Here is an 18,997-nt window from a genome sequence, read left to right on the forward strand (position 1 = left end):
TAAATAATATATAGATCTAGAAATAATATATAAAAGTACACAAAAATACAGATACAACAAGAATGACTTTTTAAAGGATTTTTTTAATTATAAATTAAAAAATAAGACATATTTAATAATGGCAACTATTATCATCATCTCCAAAAATATATGGGTACACGTACCCGGGTACGCAGGTACGTGAACTTACTCTAAACAAAAAAATCATATTTAAAAAATTAAAGTTAAAAAATAGCATTTTGGAATATAGATTTTTTTTATTTTATTTCTGAAAAAAATTCTCCTATAAGAAATTAGAATTTTTTTTTCTACTTAGAATGGAATACATTTTATTTTGTCCTATAATAAAAAAATTGTATTGAGAGAGGACCATGAGACTGTAGTGGGAGCCCAGGCTACAAAAAAGCCCAACTTATTAAATTATTAAAATATAGAGGCCCATTTTTCGCCTGCTGTCCCTGTCCGTTGTTGAAGTCAAAGTCAACTGGTGGCAGTAGCTGAAAAACACGACTTGTTTCTAGCTTTCCTCAGAGACCAAAGTCCAAGAGCAGAGAAATTCGGTAGCCATGTTGGGCAGTTCTTCTTCTTCTCCTCCTCCTCCAATGAAGCATGATGTGTTTATCAGCTTCAGAGGGGAGGATACCCGTGACGGCTTCACCAGCCATCTCTGCACAGCACTGCGCAAGAGACACATCGAAACTTACATGGATGACAGGCTTGTGAGAGGGGAAGAGATTTCACCCGCACTGGAGAAAGCAATTGAAGAATCCACCATTTATGTCATTGTTTTCTCCCAAGGCTATGCTTCTTCCCGGTGGTGTTTGGATGAACTCACCAAGATCATGGATTGCAAGCACAGATTCGGGAGGGAAGTGATTCCAGTGTTCTTTATGGTGGACCCGGCAGACGTTAGGCATCAGAAAGGAAGTTATGGAGAACCATTTGAGAAGCACCAACAGCGATACGAAGACAAAGTGCAGGGATGGAGATCTGCTCTATGCCAAGCAGCTAATCTCTCCGGATGGGATTCACGAGCATTCAGGTTAGCTATTTATTAGATTTATAAATAAAATTAATTATAAGTGTAAATTATTCAAAACTTGAACTTTCTTTTCTCGAAAGATTGATCCTTTGACCTTTCGTTCAAATAGGGAATTCTTCTCTTCACTGAGAAGAAAGTTCACTTTTTGCCAAGGATATCTAATGCTTTAATTAGTTTCTTTAATATGTGCCAGACCTGAATCCATTCTTGTTGAAGAGATTGTGGAAGATATTTGGACAAAATTGAATAGTCAATCCATTAATGATAATGGAGGACTTGTTGGAATTGACAAGCATATTGAACAAGTTGAGTCCATCTTGCATGGTGATTCAGCAGATTTTCGGATCGTAGGGATTTGGGGCATGAGAGGAATAGGTAAAACAACAATTGCCCATGCATTATATCGTAAGCTGGCAACCCAATTCAGTTACACAAGGTTTTTTGACGATGTCTCAACAAAAATTAAAGAGTACAAAAATGATGGAGGATATAGGGACAGGAGGCACATGCTTCAAAGACTGAAGGTTCTCCTCATTCTTGATAATGTGAACAGCGCAGATCAACTTGAGGATTTGATTGGAAGGCGTCGTAGCTTTGGTCCGGGAAGTAGAATTATTGTGACTAGTAGTGACAAACAAGTGCTCAACAATTTAACTGATAAAATTTATGAGGTTAAGAATATGGATTTTCAGGATTCTCTACAACTGTTCAGCTTACATGCCTTTAAACAAAACTACCCAATAGAATCCTACATGGAAGTATCAGAAAAGGTACTCAATTATGCTGAAGGGATTCCGTTAGCTCTCGAAGTTTTGGGCTATTTTCTTTATGGTAGAACAAGGGAAGCATGGGAAAGTGAGTTGCAAAAGTTGGAAAAACTTCCCAATCCTAAAATCTTCGATGTGTTGAAATTAAGTTTTGATGCGCTTGATGAGGAGCAACAGGATATATTTCTTGACATAGCCTGCTTTTATAGAGGATATGAAGAGCATACTGCAAAACAAAAACTTAATGACTCTGGTTTCTCGGCTACCATTGGAATAGAAGTTCTCAAGGAGAGGTGCCTCATATCTGTTTTGAATCGGGAGATTGTGATGCATGACCTAATACAAGATATGGGACAAGAAATCATCCGTCGTCAAGGTGTCAATGATCCTGGAAAACGCAGTCGACTATTTAAGCATCAGGACATTTATCAAGTTTTAAAAAAGAACAAGGTATATGTTTAGTTCTGACTTTGCTTTCTTATTCCCCCCACCCACCCAACAACAAGTATCACTTGCTAAATCATACAGTCGCATACTCATATTGATTGACTTGTAGAACCTGTAGCATTTATCAGTTCCTTGCTTTTACTTTTAGGGGACAGAAGCAATCCAATGTATTATGCTTGACATGCGCAAAATTAGAGAAGTTAACATACATTCCAAAACCTTCAAAAAGATGCATAAACTGAGAATGCTCCAATTCTACACGACAAAGTCAGCAAAAGACTCAAATGTGCACATTCCTAAATATCTTAAAAGTCTTCCGGATGAGCTAAGATTTCTTCGTTGGGATGGTTTCCCTCAAATATCTTTGCCACAGGACTTTTGCCCAGAAAATCTTGTTGAACTCAATATGCATGATAGCCATCTTGAACGACTCTGGGACGGACATCAGGTATTACAAGTGTTGTGTAACTTTCATTTTTATTCTTTTTTAGTAATGAGAAGTACTCTTTAAGTAAATTACAATCGTATGCATGCAAAGCAGAATTGGTCGTGTGTATTTTTGTTAATTACTCATTTAATTTTTTGTCCTAGGATTTACCAAATTTGAAAAGACTTGACCTCAGTGGTTCTCGGAAGCTGATTCAAATACCAGACCTCTCGCAGTCTCCAAATATTGAAGAAATAATTCTTAGTCATTGTGTAAAGTTGGATGTCGTTTACTCCTCTAGTTTCCTCGCCAAGCTCAGCTGCTTATGGTTGAATGGCTGTTATGAGCTTAGGATTTTAAATCTTCCTAGTAGTATCCTATTGGAATCTCTTGGTGTAATAGTTCTTTATAACTGTCCTAGCCTTGAGATGTTTTCAGTCAGTAAAACAAGTGAGGGAGTTCTACCATTTGGCTGTTCGCGTCATGGAAAACTCAGATGCAATGAGATAAAGAAGAAAGAAGAAGAGAAGCGTGCACGAGGAACGCATTATTTTGATATTTTGCATCCCATTGTTAGTGCTAAAGAATATGAAAACACCGAGGATAATATACACTTACTGAGGTTTAAAGTGTTGAGAGAAGGTTCGCCCTCGTCGTTCCCAGGTCTTAAAGAGATTTGTTGGTTAGATCTCTCTAATTGCGAATCCCTCATAATCCTTCCAGTTGAACTTCTCCAGATGAAATTTCTAAAAAGACTTGATCTCTGTGGCTGCTCAAGTTTGGAAAGTTTCCCTGAAATAAACCAGACTATGGAAACTTTAACTGTTCTCATCTTAGACAAAACAGGAATACAAGAACTACCTTCATCCTTGCACCATTTGGTAGGGCTCGAAGAACTGAGCTTGCATGGGTGCCGAAGGCTTGAGTTTATTCCATCTTCCATCGGAAGTCTAAGTAGACTCTGCAAGCTGGACCTTACCGACTGTGAATCGCTTGAAACTATTCCAAGCAGCATTTTTAAGTTGAAGTTGTCAAAACTTGATTTACATGGTTGCTCAAGGCTGAGGATTTTGCCAGAGATCATGGAAGCTGCAAAAAGTATTGCACACCTTCGGTTAACAAAAGCTGCAGTAAAAGAATTGCCTTTGTCATTGGACCGTTTGGAAGGCCTTACAACGTTGTGCTTATCATTGTGCAGTGATCTAGAATTCCTTCCGAGCAACATTGTTAATCTAGGCCTTCTCTCTGATCTCGATTGTTCTGGTTGTGTCAATTTAACAAAAATCCCAAATAACATTGATCGTTTGTCATCACTAAGAGAATTGTCATTGCAGGGAAGTGGTATTGTGGACCTTCCTGAGAGTATTGCTCATCTTTCAAGCTTGAAATCATTGGATTTAAGTGATTGCAAAATGCTTGAAAGCATCCCTGTGCTTCCACCATTTCTAAAACAGTTATTGGCATTTGATTGCCCATATGTTAGGAGAGTGTCAAGTTCAAGGCTTAAACTCCCACCAGATTCCAAGGAGGGTCTCTTCAAATTTCATTTCACCAACAGCCAAGGATTGGATCCAAGTGCTCATAGTAATATTGCTGCTGATGCATGTGATATGATTATCCAGGATGCATATAAGTCTGTGCTCTTCTGCTTTCCAGGGAGTGAAGTTCCTCATTGGTTCCCTTATCGATGCAGGGGAAATTCAGTTACTCTGGATCCAGGTTCTCTGAATCCGATCAACGGTGATAGGCTCATTGGTTTCGCACTGTGTGTAGTCTTAGGAAGCTCTGAAGTTCAGAGAAACACGAATAGGGAATTTCCCTACAGACTCAAATTTGAATATGAAGGCATGCATGTTCTTGGAAATGATCGTTTAAGGAACTATTTCTACTGGAAGGGTAGACGTATATTCAAGGTCCATCATACTCTCGTGTGGAAATATACTTTGGAATCTTCAGCCATTACCTACATGCTCTCTCATGCCCGAAACTTCAATTTTGAGATATATGAAGAATCACATAGACATGGTGTACCAACTTCCGATGTAGTAGAGTGTGGAATATGCCCTCTTTATACCAAAGAGAAAGATAATAATTTTCCTGCTGGAGATTATTGGGTTCACTATAAGGTTTGCGCACCAAGCCACTGAATTATGGTGAGATATGTTTTGAAGTATCCCATGTCATTATTGTTTTAGCTGCTCTCTTTTGTCCCACGGAAATATTCATATATGCATAAACGTCTTTGGTTTTGGGTGAATTATTTTCATTGGACCTTTCATTTTTACTCCATGTTTATTATGCATTAACTGCAATTCTTTCAGCGATAGGCCGAAGACAAGTGCCTTTTGAAAGGGTAAAATATTTGATGCGAAACCAGAAGATCTTTTGTTTTGCATGGTCAACGTGGAACAGCTGAGGATAACAAGTCTTTTTGTATTTTTGGGTATGACCATGCTTTTTCTTCCAAACCCACTTCTCTTTCAATTTCAGGCATTTATTATTATTATTTTGAATTTGGCAGACGCAATTCTGTGGTGGCATTTTCTGCATTCATCAGTACCTGCTTGTTCAGTTTTCCTGCATGACGACGCATGATGAACGCGATTGTTTCCCCCTCCTTTTTTTGGTTGGTTGAGTTCATAATTTATGAAGCCATGTATAATTGTGACTTAATATTTGGATTAAAGACCGTTTCAGTTAAGAATTTTTTATATATATTAGGTGAAACTTTTTTGTATGGAAAGTGTAATAAGGAACTCCAGTTACGCCTAGTGTATAATCAGTTATACATCAGTTTAAGCCTACTTCAGTTATAAAAAATTTTAGGTTAAAGTATTTTTTTTTATCCTAAAGATTTTGTAATGTAAAAAAACCAAGTACGAATTGTGAGTAAGATGAATTGATTCCTTATATAATAAATTAATAATAAGTTCCATTAGGAACTAACTAGGAAGGTAGTCAATTAGAGTTAACTAGTAGAAAAATAAGAAGTGTTATAAAAAAGAAGAAACAACTTTTCACTATCCTAATTTTTCGAATTTCAAAACTAAAAATATAAAGAATTGACTTAGGTTGTACTTGGTTTTTTTGATTTCTTTTAGAGAAAGTATAAGGAGCCAATAGCTTAAGCGTACAATGTGTACAATGGAGGTTTTGGAAGTATTAGAAATATGACCATTAGTGTTACATTGTCCTGTCAAGTTACGTTTTTGGGATGAGTGGGTTCATGATATGATATTAGAGTTCGAGATCTGAAAAGTCAAGAGTTCGATCCTTGGTGAATCCCACTTTTAGGATGAGAGATTTTATAAATGAGATGTTTATTATTCTGGTATTCGGATGGTTATTCTGGATAATATGAGTGATGTTCATTGACCAAAGATTTAGCCCATTGTACATATTGTACGCTTAGGCCATTGGCTCCATAGCACTATTTTTTTTATTAATAATAATAGAATAGAATTTTTTGGACATACTTTTCTATTTTGGTATTGAAAGGAGGCCAAGATCCAAAACTTCCTGGGGAATGTTAACCCTGTGTAATAATCATCCTCAATAATCTACTTAAGATTTCTAGGAGGGCTATTCACAAAATGTAATCCTTGATGAGCATTGAGAATCTCTTTTGCAAGAAAATCTGCCTTGATGAGCATTGAGAATCTCTTTTGCAAGAAAATCTGCACACCTGTTTCCTCTTTGTTATTTTCTTTTTGTTGTCCACGGTATTTTCCAACCCGACAGATCAATGACTAATCTGTCATGGATTTGAGTTTCATTTAAGGGTCTGCCGCTGGCTAATGGGTTGCTGCATGCACAAGACAGGATTCAAACCCCCAACACTTACTTAAGCGGACGAATGAGCTGACCACTCGACCATCCTAAGTTGATCCTGTTTCTTCTTTATAAGCGTGTTGGAAGATAAACTCCCATTCTCTGCTTTTTTTTTTTTTTTGGTATTGTGTCTGGATATTCTTCAAGCCTTTCCTTATTAGCAAGTAAACAATGAAGCCCAGTCTAGAGGGAGTCTGGCAGCCTTGTCTAGAGATGAAGCCCAACTAAACAATGAAAGAAAAAGACCGTGACCAAAAAAAAAAAAGAAAGAAAAGACAAAAAGAAGAGGATTTGGGAAAGGCGTGAGAAGTTGGAAAGCAGGGAGTGCGTGGAAATTTCGATTGAAGAGACGAAGAGAAGCGAAGGCCCCTTTTCCTTTCCTTTGGCCTTGTTGCGCAAGTCAAGAATTTGTTTTTGTTATTTTCCCCTGAACCCCTTTTCTGAGCATAACATAAACCCTCGAATTGGAAGTGATGGTGGCGAAATCAGGCGAGAATGGCTGTGTGGCTCCGTTCCTTCAGAAGTGCTACGATATGGTCTCCGACCCTTCCACCGACTCCGTCATCTCTTGGACCCATCAAGGCCACACCTTCCTCATCTCCGATATCACCCAATTCTCCCTCACTCTTCTCCCCAATTACTTCAAGCACAACAACTTCTCCAGCTTCATCCGCCAGCTCAACATCTACGTACGTCTCTCTTTCATTTGCTTTCAATTTACTTTTGTTTTCTCCATTTGAGTCGGTCATGGATAACTCTAAATTATGCATCAGGGCTTCAGGAAAATTGATACGGACCGCTGGGAATTCGCCAATGACAACTTTGTGAAGGGTCAAAAGCATTTGTTGATCAATATTCGGAGAAGGAAACATCCGCACGCTGCAGATCATCAAAAGCCAGACAATTCTGATGAAGCACCGGCAAATGATGGGCTTTGGAAGGAAGTGGAGAATCTAAAATCCAACAAGAATTCCCTCATGCAGGAGTTGGTTAAACTCAGGCAGCATCAAGAATCTGCCGAGAATAAGCTGCTACTCCTCACTGATCGCCTTCAAGGAATGGAGAAGCATCAGCAGCAGATGCTATCATTCTTGGTCATGGTTGTTCAAAGTCCCGGCTTCATGGTTCAACTCCTTCAGCCTAACGAAAACAATTGGCGAATGGCCGAACTTGGAGATGGGAATGGGATGATAGTAAAGTATAAACCTCCGGTGCCCGAAAATCTCAAGCCTGTAGTTCCCCGATCACCCACTTTCGAGAAGCAACCGGAACCTGAGCTTTCTTTCGATGGTTTAAAAGACTTGTGCATCAGTTCTGAGTTCTTGAAAGTTCTTATGGATGAGAAGTTGTCTCCTTTGGAGAATCATTCTCCATTTCTTCTTCCGGATTTACCTGATGATGGTTCATGGGAGCAACTTTTTCTTGGTAGTCCTTTCTTGCAAAACACTGATGAAGCTGAGAAGCCCACTGTCAGCGGAATGGAGATAGAACCTATCACACCCGAAGATCAAACTGAAAAGTCTCGATCTTTTGAATCTTTGATTCTAGAAATGGAGAAAACTGAAGAGACCGATGCATTGGAATTACGAGCTGATGGAGTTCATTTGGAGGGGTCGGATAAACTGAAATCTCTAACCAAGCAAATGGAACTTCTGGCTTCTGAAACTGACAATGAAGAGGAGGAGGAAGAGGAAGGAAGGAAGTGATAATAATGCTGGAGGGATATTTTTCAGTTGGATTATCTTCATTGAGTACCTTATACTATATAGATATAGCATTAAGTATTTTTTTTCTTCCATCTTCTACCTCCAATCTTTGTTAGATCCGCAACCAAAATTATAGTGAGTCTCCTAGTTATTACACATGATCTAGATGCTAAATATAGATAATATTCTTCTCTATGTTCTATATGTGAATCCAACTTGTATCTGAATACTAATCGCGGTTTCCTTTTATTGACAGACTTTGATTTTTGACACTTAGTTGTAGGATGGTGCACTTACTTTAGCTATACACAATGAAATCAATATTTGGTAGCAATAGAAAATGTCAGGGGAAAAGGGCCTTAAAAGGAGATTCATTTTCTATTAGTGGCACATGTACTAATATATATATATATATATATATATATATATATATATATATATATATATATATATATATATATATATATAATTGAAAGCATGGTTTCTGTCATATTTTTGGCAGAAGGCAGTAGTAGTAGTAGTAATCGTTGCTTTGTTATAACTTATTCCTTTCTTTCTCTCTGTTTCTTCCCACAGGCTGATGCGTTAAGGAGATAAACTCAACCCTGGCAACTGAAGGGGTATTCTTTTCAAGTCTTCCATAGGATTCGGCTAAAATATAATGAAACAAAAAGAAAAGAGGTCTGTGCTCATTGCTCAGTGACTCCTATAGGATTAGGCTAATCGCTCCTATAGTGTCTACCTCAACTGACATGGAAGATGCCTTAAAGATCGATGCATTATGAAGAAATATGTTATTGCCAAATTTCTAGTATTCATTTTTTAAGTATTACAACGAGACGTATAAGCTTCATTCTTTAATTTATTTGTTTCTGGGTGGAAATGAAATTCATGATACGCACTCATGCAAGCTACAAAGATAAAACATCTAGTGATAACATCATAATATATTAAACCAAAGATCACATCAAAAGTTGAATAGCAAATTGTACTTGTATGAAACAAATGGTAGCTAGAGAAAATGAAAGATGTAGCACATAATCGTAAAAACATGAATCTAAGTGTGAAAAGCCTTTGCGAGACCAAAAGCAGCAGCAGAGGCAATGGCACCAATTAGAGTTGTCTCGAAAGCACTCCTGAAGGGTCTGTTGCCTGTGAAATATCCCTTAGCATAGCCAAAGACGAGCAATGCAAATAAGGTAACAACCACTGATATGACAACAGCCTCAGCTGCGTTCGGAATGAACATGTAAGGAATGAGTGGAACAATGCCACCCAATATGTATGCTATGGCAATGGTCATTGCACTGTGTAAGGCTCTCCTTGGATCTGGCTTTTCTAGTCCCAGCTCAAATCTGCCAACTCAATAATAAAGCAACTCATCAAATCCTCACCCAAACATTAGATGTATATATTCAACATGTGTTACTTGATCAAAACTTTTTCATGCTTATGACCATTCAAGCTAAGTAGAAGGTAATAAGAGATGGCAATAGTGACTAATATGATGTATATGACTAAAAAAGAGAGAAAGAAGAGGGGTGGGGGGGGGGGGGGGGGGGGGCATAATAGTTGATGAGAAATTAAAAAATTGTTATTTTGAAATTGGGTTCATATAAAATGAATCTGATTTCTAACTTGAATCATATTGGTTGTTTCTTAGATTTCAAACTCGATAATTTTGCTATAATATATTATTTTTCCAAGGAGCTTTTAACCTAACAATACTATCAATAATGCATTTTGAGCTTATTTGGGTCCTATTAATTTTTTTAACTTACAATTTATATTTTTTATATAATAGATAATCAAAAAATATTTTTATATTATTGTACACAAACATAATCGATGGATAAAAAGATCTTTTTATATTAGAAATCGAAACAAACCTAAACCCTAAACCCTAAACCCAAACAAACCTTATATCAACTAGGGATGTGCATGAGTCGGGTGAAACTGGGCTTGATGTGACCCAGACTCGACCCGAAATATATACTGGGTCTATTTATTATACCCGAACTCGGCCTTATACCCGATGAAATCTATACACTTTCGGGCCACGATTATACCGGGTAAAAACCGAGCCGTTAACATTACATTACCTTGATACCTTCTTATAAGCTAGCATGTGAAAATATCCAAATTTCCAAAACTTCAACCATTATTTGACATGGTAAAATTCACTTAAAAAAATATAACAAGAACCAACTATTCTCTAAAATTAAAGTATAACCATAATCAATACTAATATTGTCTAATAACACCAAATATTTAAATCAATACAAATAACACAATATTATGCATTAGTCTAAAATTTTATGCATTTTAAACGTAAAACATTAACTTATAGTCTTATAATAACTAATAACACAAAATATTAAAGTTTACAATACTTAAATTCCATATAAGAATAGCCATCATCCATCACTAATAACACAAAATATTAATTGTGTATGATGACCGGGCTACCGGACAGAGTTCGGGTGACCCGAGCCATGGCCCGGACCCAACCCAAAATAATGACAGAATCTATTTTTGAGACCCTTACCCAACCCTAAACCCGATAAAATCACACCAAAATAGTCCCTAAAGTGTTCGAGTTGGGCCGGGTCTTCGGTCGAGCCATACCCACCCCTACTATCAACTCAAAGAGTAATTTCTAGAACATATATAGAACTTGTTTTGGTACCATTAAGTTGTTAGAAAAAAAAAAGTCACCCAAAAAAGTTGTCAGAAAAGTTTTTTCAATGAATTTTTTTTTTGTATATTTGGTGAAATTTTAATAATAAAAATAAAAGTACTAAAAAAATTAGAAGCTACAATTTACATTTTTTAAAAGATATTTTTTACTAATAAAAAGATTTTTAACATAATAAATAAATATATAAATATTTTATATTATTATATTTAAACATAATTGTTAGATAAAAAAATATTTTTACATCTAGTATCTAGACATAAAATTATTTTTATTTTATTGAAAAATCTTTTTAAAAAAGCACTGGAATTTTGTTTATAAAAATCCATCCAAACAAACCTAAGTAAAAAAAATCATATGTATTTAATCCCGAGTCAATAAAATATATTATTTTGTTTAATTTTACTGCATAACATAAATAACTAGATTTTATTTTATGTCAACTACGTAGAAAGAGCTTTTTCATTTAAATAAATAAATTTAACTATTTACTCAAATAAATTGATTTACAGAATTTTACATTTTTTAAATATTTAGTTACAATTTCGTTGGCAAAAAAAAAAACAAAAATAAAGATTACGATATTTGTATTAATATTAGCAGCCATAATAGCACTGAATTATTTCTACATTTTCGCTATTGCTACTAGCGAAAATAGAACAATTTTTTTCTCTCACGTTTAGGATGTTATTGCCAACAAAAATGGACAAAAAAAAGAAGGAAGAGAAAATAATCGTCAATCACTTCTCCCTTTATTTTTTCTCTTTTTTACCGTTTTTGCTTTTTCATGCCAGTGAAATTGAACTACATATTAAAAAAAAAAAGTAAAATTTTGTAAATCAATTTATTTGAGTAAATAATTAATTTATTTTACTTAAATAAAAAAAAACCAGATAGAAAGACCCCATCAACCTAGAGCACCACTAGTAAGTGGTATTAGATTAGTTTAAGTGAAGTTTTTATTTTTTTAAAATAGCTTATAAAAATTAATTTTAAAAAAATAACTTTTTAAAAATTGTTACATTTATATTTAATAAATTAAACTAAAAATAATTTTTAATAAACATAAATAACAATAAATATGTTTAATAAAATAGTTTTTAAAATTTAAAATTATTATAATAAATATTAATGTAAAAATTAAATTTATATATTAATTAATATATAAAATTATATTATATTTTTTAATTTTAATAAGTACAGGTGAATTTAAAAAAAAAGAATTTCATCTTTAAATTTAAAAAATTTTATCAAACCAAGAGTTGATCCAATAACTGAATAAAACAAAACATAAAGGTACATTATGGTCATGTGCACACCATCAACAGTCCACCTTGTTTTGGGACACGCACAATCTGCCCACCTTTTGCACTTAGAAAAATGTTGTTTTGAGAACAAAAACGAAACGTTGTTTGTAATGTACTCTTGGGATATTGTTAATTGATCTTTTAAAATATTTATTCATAAACGGTTAGATCCAAAAGATTAAAAGACCCTAATATATGCCCACAGTTTTATTTTGAGTAAGTATATATCTTTAAATACTATTTATATAATATTTACTTGAGCTATTTATTAAAAAGTATAAAGTAAAATGTATAATATCAAATGTGTTATTATGTGTTCATAATCCCCCCTCCCCCTACTTCTATGAATATTATGCAACTTAATGGTAAGATTATGTAACTCCCACGTATAAACCAATTCCAAGGTTTCACTTAAAACTACTTTTTCGAATATCATTCCCTTATCTCATTGTCATTGGACCATGTAATGTGATGATAACCATATATGCTCAAAATGTGATGACCTAGTTGCACCCACAAACAAAAAGGTGGCTATCCATTTCAACTTGTCAACCAATTGTCATTAGGCCATATGCAATACATTCAAGTTTATAATTCAAACCTTGACAATAGATATTAGAGTAATGTTAGGCGGATTTTTGAGAGTGGATTTGACATTATTGGCTTCGCTTATTGCAGATAAAAACCATGAATAAGTTGTGAAGTTTAATTAAATTTGGAGATTATGAAAATTGAGTGTGTGAACTTACTTCATCATGAAATCAAGCCATGCTTGTGGATTCTTTCTGAGAGCACTGACCACAGGTCCATATTCATGTGCCTCTATTCCGTATTGTGCTAGAATTTCTGCTACCTCCGCCGCTTCTGATTTCTCCAACAAAACAATGAATATTCTAATTTAATTTTTTAAAGATTAAAAAAAAAAGAAGAAATTAGTCAAATTACAGTGCACACCAGTATCAGGAACAGTGATGATTTCTTCTTGCTCCCTTTTCAATTCTCTTTTGTAGTGATCGGATTCGCCTTTTGCCGCCAGATACCTGAAAAGTGCAACATAATTGGTTTGTTTTGCTTTCCGAGAAAATCCAGAGTAATTGCGAAGAGTTAGTTTTTAAGGTACGTACCCGCCGAGTCCCATGGAGATGGCGCCGGCGACGACTTCGGCGATGCCGGCGGTGAGGACGATGGAGGAGGTGGCATTGGCACCGGAAAGGCCAGCGGCGAGGGCAAAGGGGACGGTGAGGCCGTCAGAGACTCCGATGATGATGTCTCGGACGATCTCGCCGGCGGTGAAGTGCTTCTCGCTGTGTTCATTGAGAAGCTTCTGCCTCTCAGGTTCAAGCCTTATGCCATTTTCGTGGTCACCCATTTTGCAACGCTGTTTCTGTTCTGTGAACGTGAGAATGTGATCTTTCCAACCAAACAAAGCCTTATAAACCCTGACTTTGGTGCGGTAGCTATTAGCATTACCAATCCAACATGTGTTGGTACACTAATCAATTATTCATGTATTTATATATAAATATATTAACAACTGATTTTAGTATATAAATATTTTTTTATTAAAAAACCGTATTAGTCTTTTGTCTATGACTGCTAATCATTTGTCCTGGTCACCTTCTAAATTCTCTTTTATTATTTTTAAAAACATTTTAAAGTAAGTATATATCTATAGTAGACAATCTTTAATCACTCCTATCATTTAATTTGCAAAATATTTTTCCTTTTTGTTCATGCATATTGTTCTTTTATATGGATTCATAGAACCTACAATACATTCTGAATGTTCTCCAAAAAGCTGATAAATGTGATTGAGTTATTACAATTATAATACAGAATACAAGAAATAGAAAATGATCCTAAATCAGTTGGTATAAAGGGGAGATATTCCACACTCCTTTATATTGAACCTTGGCCTATAATTTGGCCAAGAGCGACCAACATCATACTTGCATATCTGGAAACTGAAGTTGTGTGCATTATGAGACAGCATGTGGTTGATGGTCTGAGTCTCCAAGTAAGATTTCCAAATGAATGTGTGATCATGAAGAATGAATCTCTGTCTGCCCTTCCAATTGAAATAGTATCTTAGCTGATCATTGCTGGGAACAACATGAATGCCATCATCACATTCATATGTGAATCTATAGCTAAAAACACTATATTTACATTCTTCATCATGCATACCTTCGAGTCCAAAAACCACACATAAAGCAAAACCAATGAACCTGTTATCACTGCACCAATTTAGAGAACTCTGCTTCAATGTTACTGAATGTCCTTTGCAACGATTAGGGAACCAATGAGGAACTGCACTCCCTGGAAAGCAAAACAACACAGACCTATATGCAGTATCTAGCATTCTTTGCCATGCATCACCAGCAATATTACTCTGAGAACTTTGAGTCAGTTCTTGGCTATTGGTAAGGTGAAACTTGAAAATACCATCTTTGGAATCTGATGGAAGTTTAATGTCAAATCCTGAACTTGACACTCTCCTAACAGATGGGCAATCAAACGCCACAAAGTGTTCTAAAAATGGTGGAAGGCCTGGGATATTTTCAAGCTTCTTGCAATCACTTAAATCCAGTGATTTCAAGCTTGAAAGATGAGCAATACTCTCAGGAAGGTCCACTATGCTGCTTTCGTGCAGCGACAATTCCCTTAATGATGACAAGTTTCCAATGTCACTAGGAAGTTCTGAGAGTTTCTCACAGCCTGAAAAATCAAGCTTGGAGAGAAGGTTTAGATTACCAATGCTGTTTGGAAGAAACTCAAGATCTTTGCACAAGTTGAGCTGCAAGGTTTGAAGCCCAACCAAATAGGCCAAGGATGAGGGTATCTCTTTAATTGCTGTTTTTGCCAGGTTCATGTGAGCAAAAGATTCTGCAGGTTCCGTGATCTCTGGTAAATTCTTCAGCATTGAGCAACCATGCAAATCAAGCTTTGTCAACTTCAGGTTGAAAATGCTGCTAGGAAGGGATTCAAGTGCTTCACAGTAGGTAAGATCAAGAATGCAGAGTTTGCTGAGACGTCCAATTGAAGATGGAATGAACACAAGGCTTCTGCAACCATGCAAGCTCAACTCCTCAAGACCTACCAAATTTTGCATTGTTGAAGGTAATTCTTGTATTCCTGATTCATCTAAGACGAGCACCATTAAATTTTCCATATCCTCTTCTATCTCAGGGAGCTTCTCGAGATTTGAGCAGCCACGAAGATATAGTTTTCTTAGCCATTTCAGCTTAAAAAGGTTAATTGGAAGGGATGTGAGGGATTCACAGTAAGAGAGATCTAACCAACAAAGCTCTGAGAGACTTGGAAATAATGATGAAGGTGATCCTTCTCTTAACACTTTCAAGTTTAGTAAGTGTATATTATCCATTGGTTCATCATCTAAATTAGCAGCAGCACCCCCATTGGGGTCAAAAGTGTCAGAAAAGCTCTCAAATAAGGACCCTCCTCTTGTTCCCATCATACACCGAATCATAGACCCTGGCAAACAGTTTCTGAAGAGACTCTCTATTGATCTACTGCGGGAACAACCATGTAACACAACATCCTTTGTGGTGATGCTTATTGAAAACAACTCAAGGTTGCTACAGTCATTGAGAACTATTAAGCCTGAAGATTTTGACAGAATGTTGCTTGGAAGATTTAGATTTCTAAGCTCAGTGCAGCCGTTTAGCCATACGCAGTTGAGCTTGCTAAGGAAACTTGAGGAGTAAACTCGAACCAAGCTTTTGCAGTGGCTGAGAAATATTTCTTCAATATTTGGGCAGTGGGAAAGGTCTGGTAGTTGAACAAGGTTCTTGGAACCACTGAGGTCAAGTCTTTTCAAATTTGGTAACTTCTGCAACCAAAAAAAAAAGAAAGGAAAGAAAAGAAAAGTAGATGAATAATTGTGTAAATTTCACCTAGCCATACATGCATAGAACAGGAACAGTAAATGAAACTGCATTACCTGATCCTTTTCCCAAAGTTGTTCAAGTTGACTATCACACATGTCGAGTGTAACAAGATTTTTGGGGCAGAAGTGCTGTGGCAAAGATCTTTGAGGGAAGCCATTCCAACACAGAAACCATAAACTATCTGGGAGACTATGAAGAAATGCAGGAAGGCGCACTTTTAAGGCTTGAGTTGAGCTAGACTTATAGAACTGGAGCAGTCTCAGATTATGCATCATTTTGAAAGTTTCAGGATGTAGTTGAACTTCTTTGATTTTGCATATGTCAAGAAATACACACCGGATAGCATCCGTCCCCTGAAAGAAAATGCAGTTGCAGCAAAATTCAATACCTGCCAAGTTCTTTTGCAATATGTAAAGAATGACAAAGAAAAAAGAATTCGAGATGAATGCATAAACGTTTTACCTTGTTTTCTCTTATAACATGGTAAATGTCTTCATGCTTCCATAATCGACTTCGTTTTCCAGGTTCATTAGCACACTGTTGATGAACTATTTCTTGACCCATTTCCCGTATTAGATCATGCATCATCAGTTCACCTCTCAACATAGATATGAGTCCTCTATCATTGAGAACTCTGATTCCAGTGGCAGCATTGAAACCGCAGCTATCGAATGCTTGTTTTACAGTATTCACATCATGTCCCTCTCTATAGAAGCAAGCTATGTCAAGAAACATATCCTTCTGTTCTTCACTAAGCCCATCATAACTCAGTTTCAACAAGTCATAAGTTTTAAGATTGGGAATCTTTTCAAGCTTTTGCAATACACGTTCCCATTCTTCCTCTCTGCTACCATGAAGCATTGATCCTAAAACTTTGAGAGCCAAAGGAATCCCTTTTGCGTAATTTAACATCAGTCTTGATAAGCTCATATAATTTTCTGTTGGATTTTTTTGCTTGAAGGCATTTAAACTGAATAGTTGTAGGGAATCTTGAAAGTTCATCTCCTTAGTCTCATATATCTCATCAACTCCGGCATCCTTAAGCGTTTGCAAGCTCCTACTTGTCACAACGATCCTACTTCCCAGGCCAAAGATACCATGTCCTCCAATGAAATCTCTTATTTGAGCTGAATTGTTCATATCATCAAGAATGAGGAGAACCTTGGCCACTTTAAGCTTTTCTGTTAACATTCTCAATCCCAAATAATCTGCAGGCATTTTTTCTTCTAGAAGCTCTGATATATATTTGCTTTGTGTGTGCTGCATCCCATGGTTTTCTATTTGTTGTTGAACATTTACAGCAAAAGTGCTGAAACTGAATTGGGATGACAATTCATGATACAATGCACCAGCAATTGTTGTCTTACCTATTCCTCCAATGCCGCATATTCCTATGATCCGAACGGCTTCTAACTCAACATGCAACAAGGAGTGGATTTGTGCAATATGGTTGTGAATTCCAACCAGTCCTTGGTAATCAGTGGAGTAATTGCTTTTCAATCTTCTCCAAATGTGTTGAACAATTTCTTCAACAAGTATGTAATCAGGACTGGCACTGAAGTGGCACATCATGATAAATTAATTAAAGAACGAAGCTAGTTAATAATCTTCAACCTACAAACTAAAACTAATTAACCTATGTACAAAACACGAGTCAATCAAAATGAAATGAAATTCAAAGTGATTGCACTTTTTCTACATAAACATAGAAACATTTCTTGGCATTATTGTTAATAATTGGAGTTCTATTTAAAAGTATAGCCAATGTATTACGGTATAAAGTAAGATTTAAAGTTCCTAATACTTGCTTAACCAGATGAATAAGTTGATCATCGATCAACTTAAGCTAGTTTATATTGAATATAATTTTGTTATGCGAACCTATGTATAATACTTAACAGAAAAAAAAATAGGTAATAGGTCATTGACTTTTTAATTCAAAAATATATGTGCCACTAACAAATTAAAAATACAAAAACGTCACTTACCTTCTTAATGCGAGATATTTAAGTCCTCTCGTCTAAATTATATAAAGATAAATAGGTCCATCGGTAAGATTTAAATATGTTGCATTTTAAAAAGTGAAGAATATTTTTATATTTTTTATTAATTGATGACTTATTTATCTTGCCGATAAAAAAATAGCATCTATTTATCATTTTTTTTTAACTAAAATTTCTTATGAGTAGGAGTGACCTATACCTGTATATTTTTGAACGAGGGGGAGATAATCCAGCAACTTGAGTTAGAGCAAGCTTCCACCTCTGCACTTTGTCTCCAAATCGTTGTTGATGCTTAACAAACGCATCAGCATAACTACCTGTTTGATTGGCAACATTTGATGGATCCATCTTATAGAAAACAGGTATGACATCCCTTCCATATCTCTCCTTGCATTCCAGAATCTTCGTGACTTGGTCCAAACACCGCACCGAATGGGCATAGTGTTGAGAGAAAATGATGACATAGATATTTGATTGTTGTATTGCTTCTTTCTCTTCTCCTCCGTCATCATCACCGCGCGTGTCATGCATGTAAGTCTTGATCCTTTTAGCGCATAAGGCTGCGTAAAGATGACTGGTAAAGCTGTTGCGCGTGTCTTCTCCTCTAAAGCTGAGGAACACATCATGCTTCGTATTCCCCAACATAACTCAACTTCAATTTGCATATATCTCGTGTTTGTTGTATGTATATATATATATTAGTAGCAAACTAGCAATTCTTCTACATGAACGATTCAACGTGTGAAAAAAGTACAAGGTAGTGGTTGCAGTTCAGTTTAATGAATCAGGTTTTACCGAACATGTTTGAGCAGATCAACATGAACGTTTCTTCGTCAAACATTGGAATGCGCCACAGAA

The 18,997-nt window shown here is 35.9% G+C and overlaps 4 protein-coding genes across 7 annotated transcripts; 2 read left to right on the top strand and 2 right to left on the bottom strand.

The window, feature by feature from the left end:
* The first annotated feature begins 525 nt into the window (after nucleotides 1-525).
* Nucleotides 526-5,518, top strand: LOC130968554 (disease resistance protein RPV1-like). Of its 2 annotated transcripts, none has more exons than XM_057893897.1 (6): nucleotides 526-1,042; nucleotides 1,236-2,259; nucleotides 2,405-2,704; nucleotides 2,848-4,836; nucleotides 5,005-5,126; nucleotides 5,205-5,518. In XM_057893897.1, exons 1-4 carry the CDS (start codon nucleotides 567-569, stop codon nucleotides 4,828-4,830), a joined length of 3,783 nt encoding a protein of 1,260 aa, XP_057749880.1. In that variant the 5' UTR covers nucleotides 526-566; the 3' UTR covers nucleotides 4,831-4,836; nucleotides 5,005-5,126; nucleotides 5,205-5,518. The 2 variants fall into 2 exon arrangements, with proteins under 2 accessions (XP_057749880.1, XP_057749881.1); XM_057893898.1 differs by having other exon boundaries at nucleotides 5,011-5,126.
* A 1,315-nt stretch (nucleotides 5,519-6,833) lies between these two features.
* Nucleotides 6,834-9,122, top strand: LOC130968410 (heat stress transcription factor A-8). 3 transcript variants are annotated; one of them, XR_009081654.1, is made up of 3 exons: nucleotides 6,834-7,203; nucleotides 7,288-8,355; nucleotides 8,797-9,122. XR_009081654.1 is itself a non-coding variant. In XM_057893666.1 (2 exons), exons 1-2 carry the CDS (start codon nucleotides 6,988-6,990, stop codon nucleotides 8,218-8,220), a joined length of 1,149 nt encoding a protein of 382 aa, XP_057749649.1. In that variant the 5' UTR covers nucleotides 6,834-6,987; the 3' UTR covers nucleotides 8,221-8,469. The 3 variants fall into 3 exon arrangements, 2 of the variants coding, with proteins under 2 accessions (XP_057749649.1, XP_057749650.1); XM_057893666.1 differs by lacking the exon at nucleotides 8,797-9,122 and having other exon boundaries at nucleotides 7,288-8,469; XM_057893667.1 differs by lacking the exon at nucleotides 8,797-9,122 and having other exon boundaries at nucleotides 6,969-7,203; nucleotides 7,296-8,469.
* Nucleotides 9,123-9,149: 27 nt separating this feature from the next.
* Nucleotides 9,150-13,698, bottom strand: LOC130968411 (vacuolar iron transporter 1). The gene is made up of 4 exons (XM_057893668.1): nucleotides 13,350-13,698; nucleotides 13,180-13,265; nucleotides 12,975-13,089; nucleotides 9,150-9,575 (listed from the first exon to the last, which is right to left on the bottom strand). Exons 1-4 carry the CDS (start codon nucleotides 13,592-13,594, stop codon nucleotides 9,278-9,280), a joined length of 744 nt encoding a protein of 247 aa, XP_057749651.1. The 5' UTR covers nucleotides 13,595-13,698; the 3' UTR covers nucleotides 9,150-9,277.
* A 285-nt stretch (nucleotides 13,699-13,983) lies between these two features.
* Nucleotides 13,984-18,957, bottom strand: LOC130968087 (disease resistance protein TAO1-like). The gene is made up of 4 exons (XM_057893170.1): nucleotides 18,339-18,957; nucleotides 16,599-17,691; nucleotides 16,190-16,489; nucleotides 13,984-16,078 (listed from the first exon to the last, which is right to left on the bottom strand). The coding sequence occupies exons 1-4, from the start codon at nucleotides 18,782-18,784 to the stop codon at nucleotides 14,090-14,092; spliced, it is 3,828 nt and encodes a 1,275-aa protein (XP_057749153.1). The 5' UTR covers nucleotides 18,785-18,957; the 3' UTR covers nucleotides 13,984-14,089.
* Between the last annotated feature and the right edge of the window lie 40 nt (nucleotides 18,958-18,997).

This window comes from Arachis stenosperma, chromosome 3 (genome assembly GCF_014773155.1).
Source record: "Arachis stenosperma cultivar V10309 chromosome 3, arast.V10309.gnm1.PFL2, whole genome shotgun sequence".
In the NCBI taxonomy this organism is placed as follows: domain Eukaryota; kingdom Viridiplantae; phylum Streptophyta; class Magnoliopsida; order Fabales; family Fabaceae; genus Arachis; species Arachis stenosperma.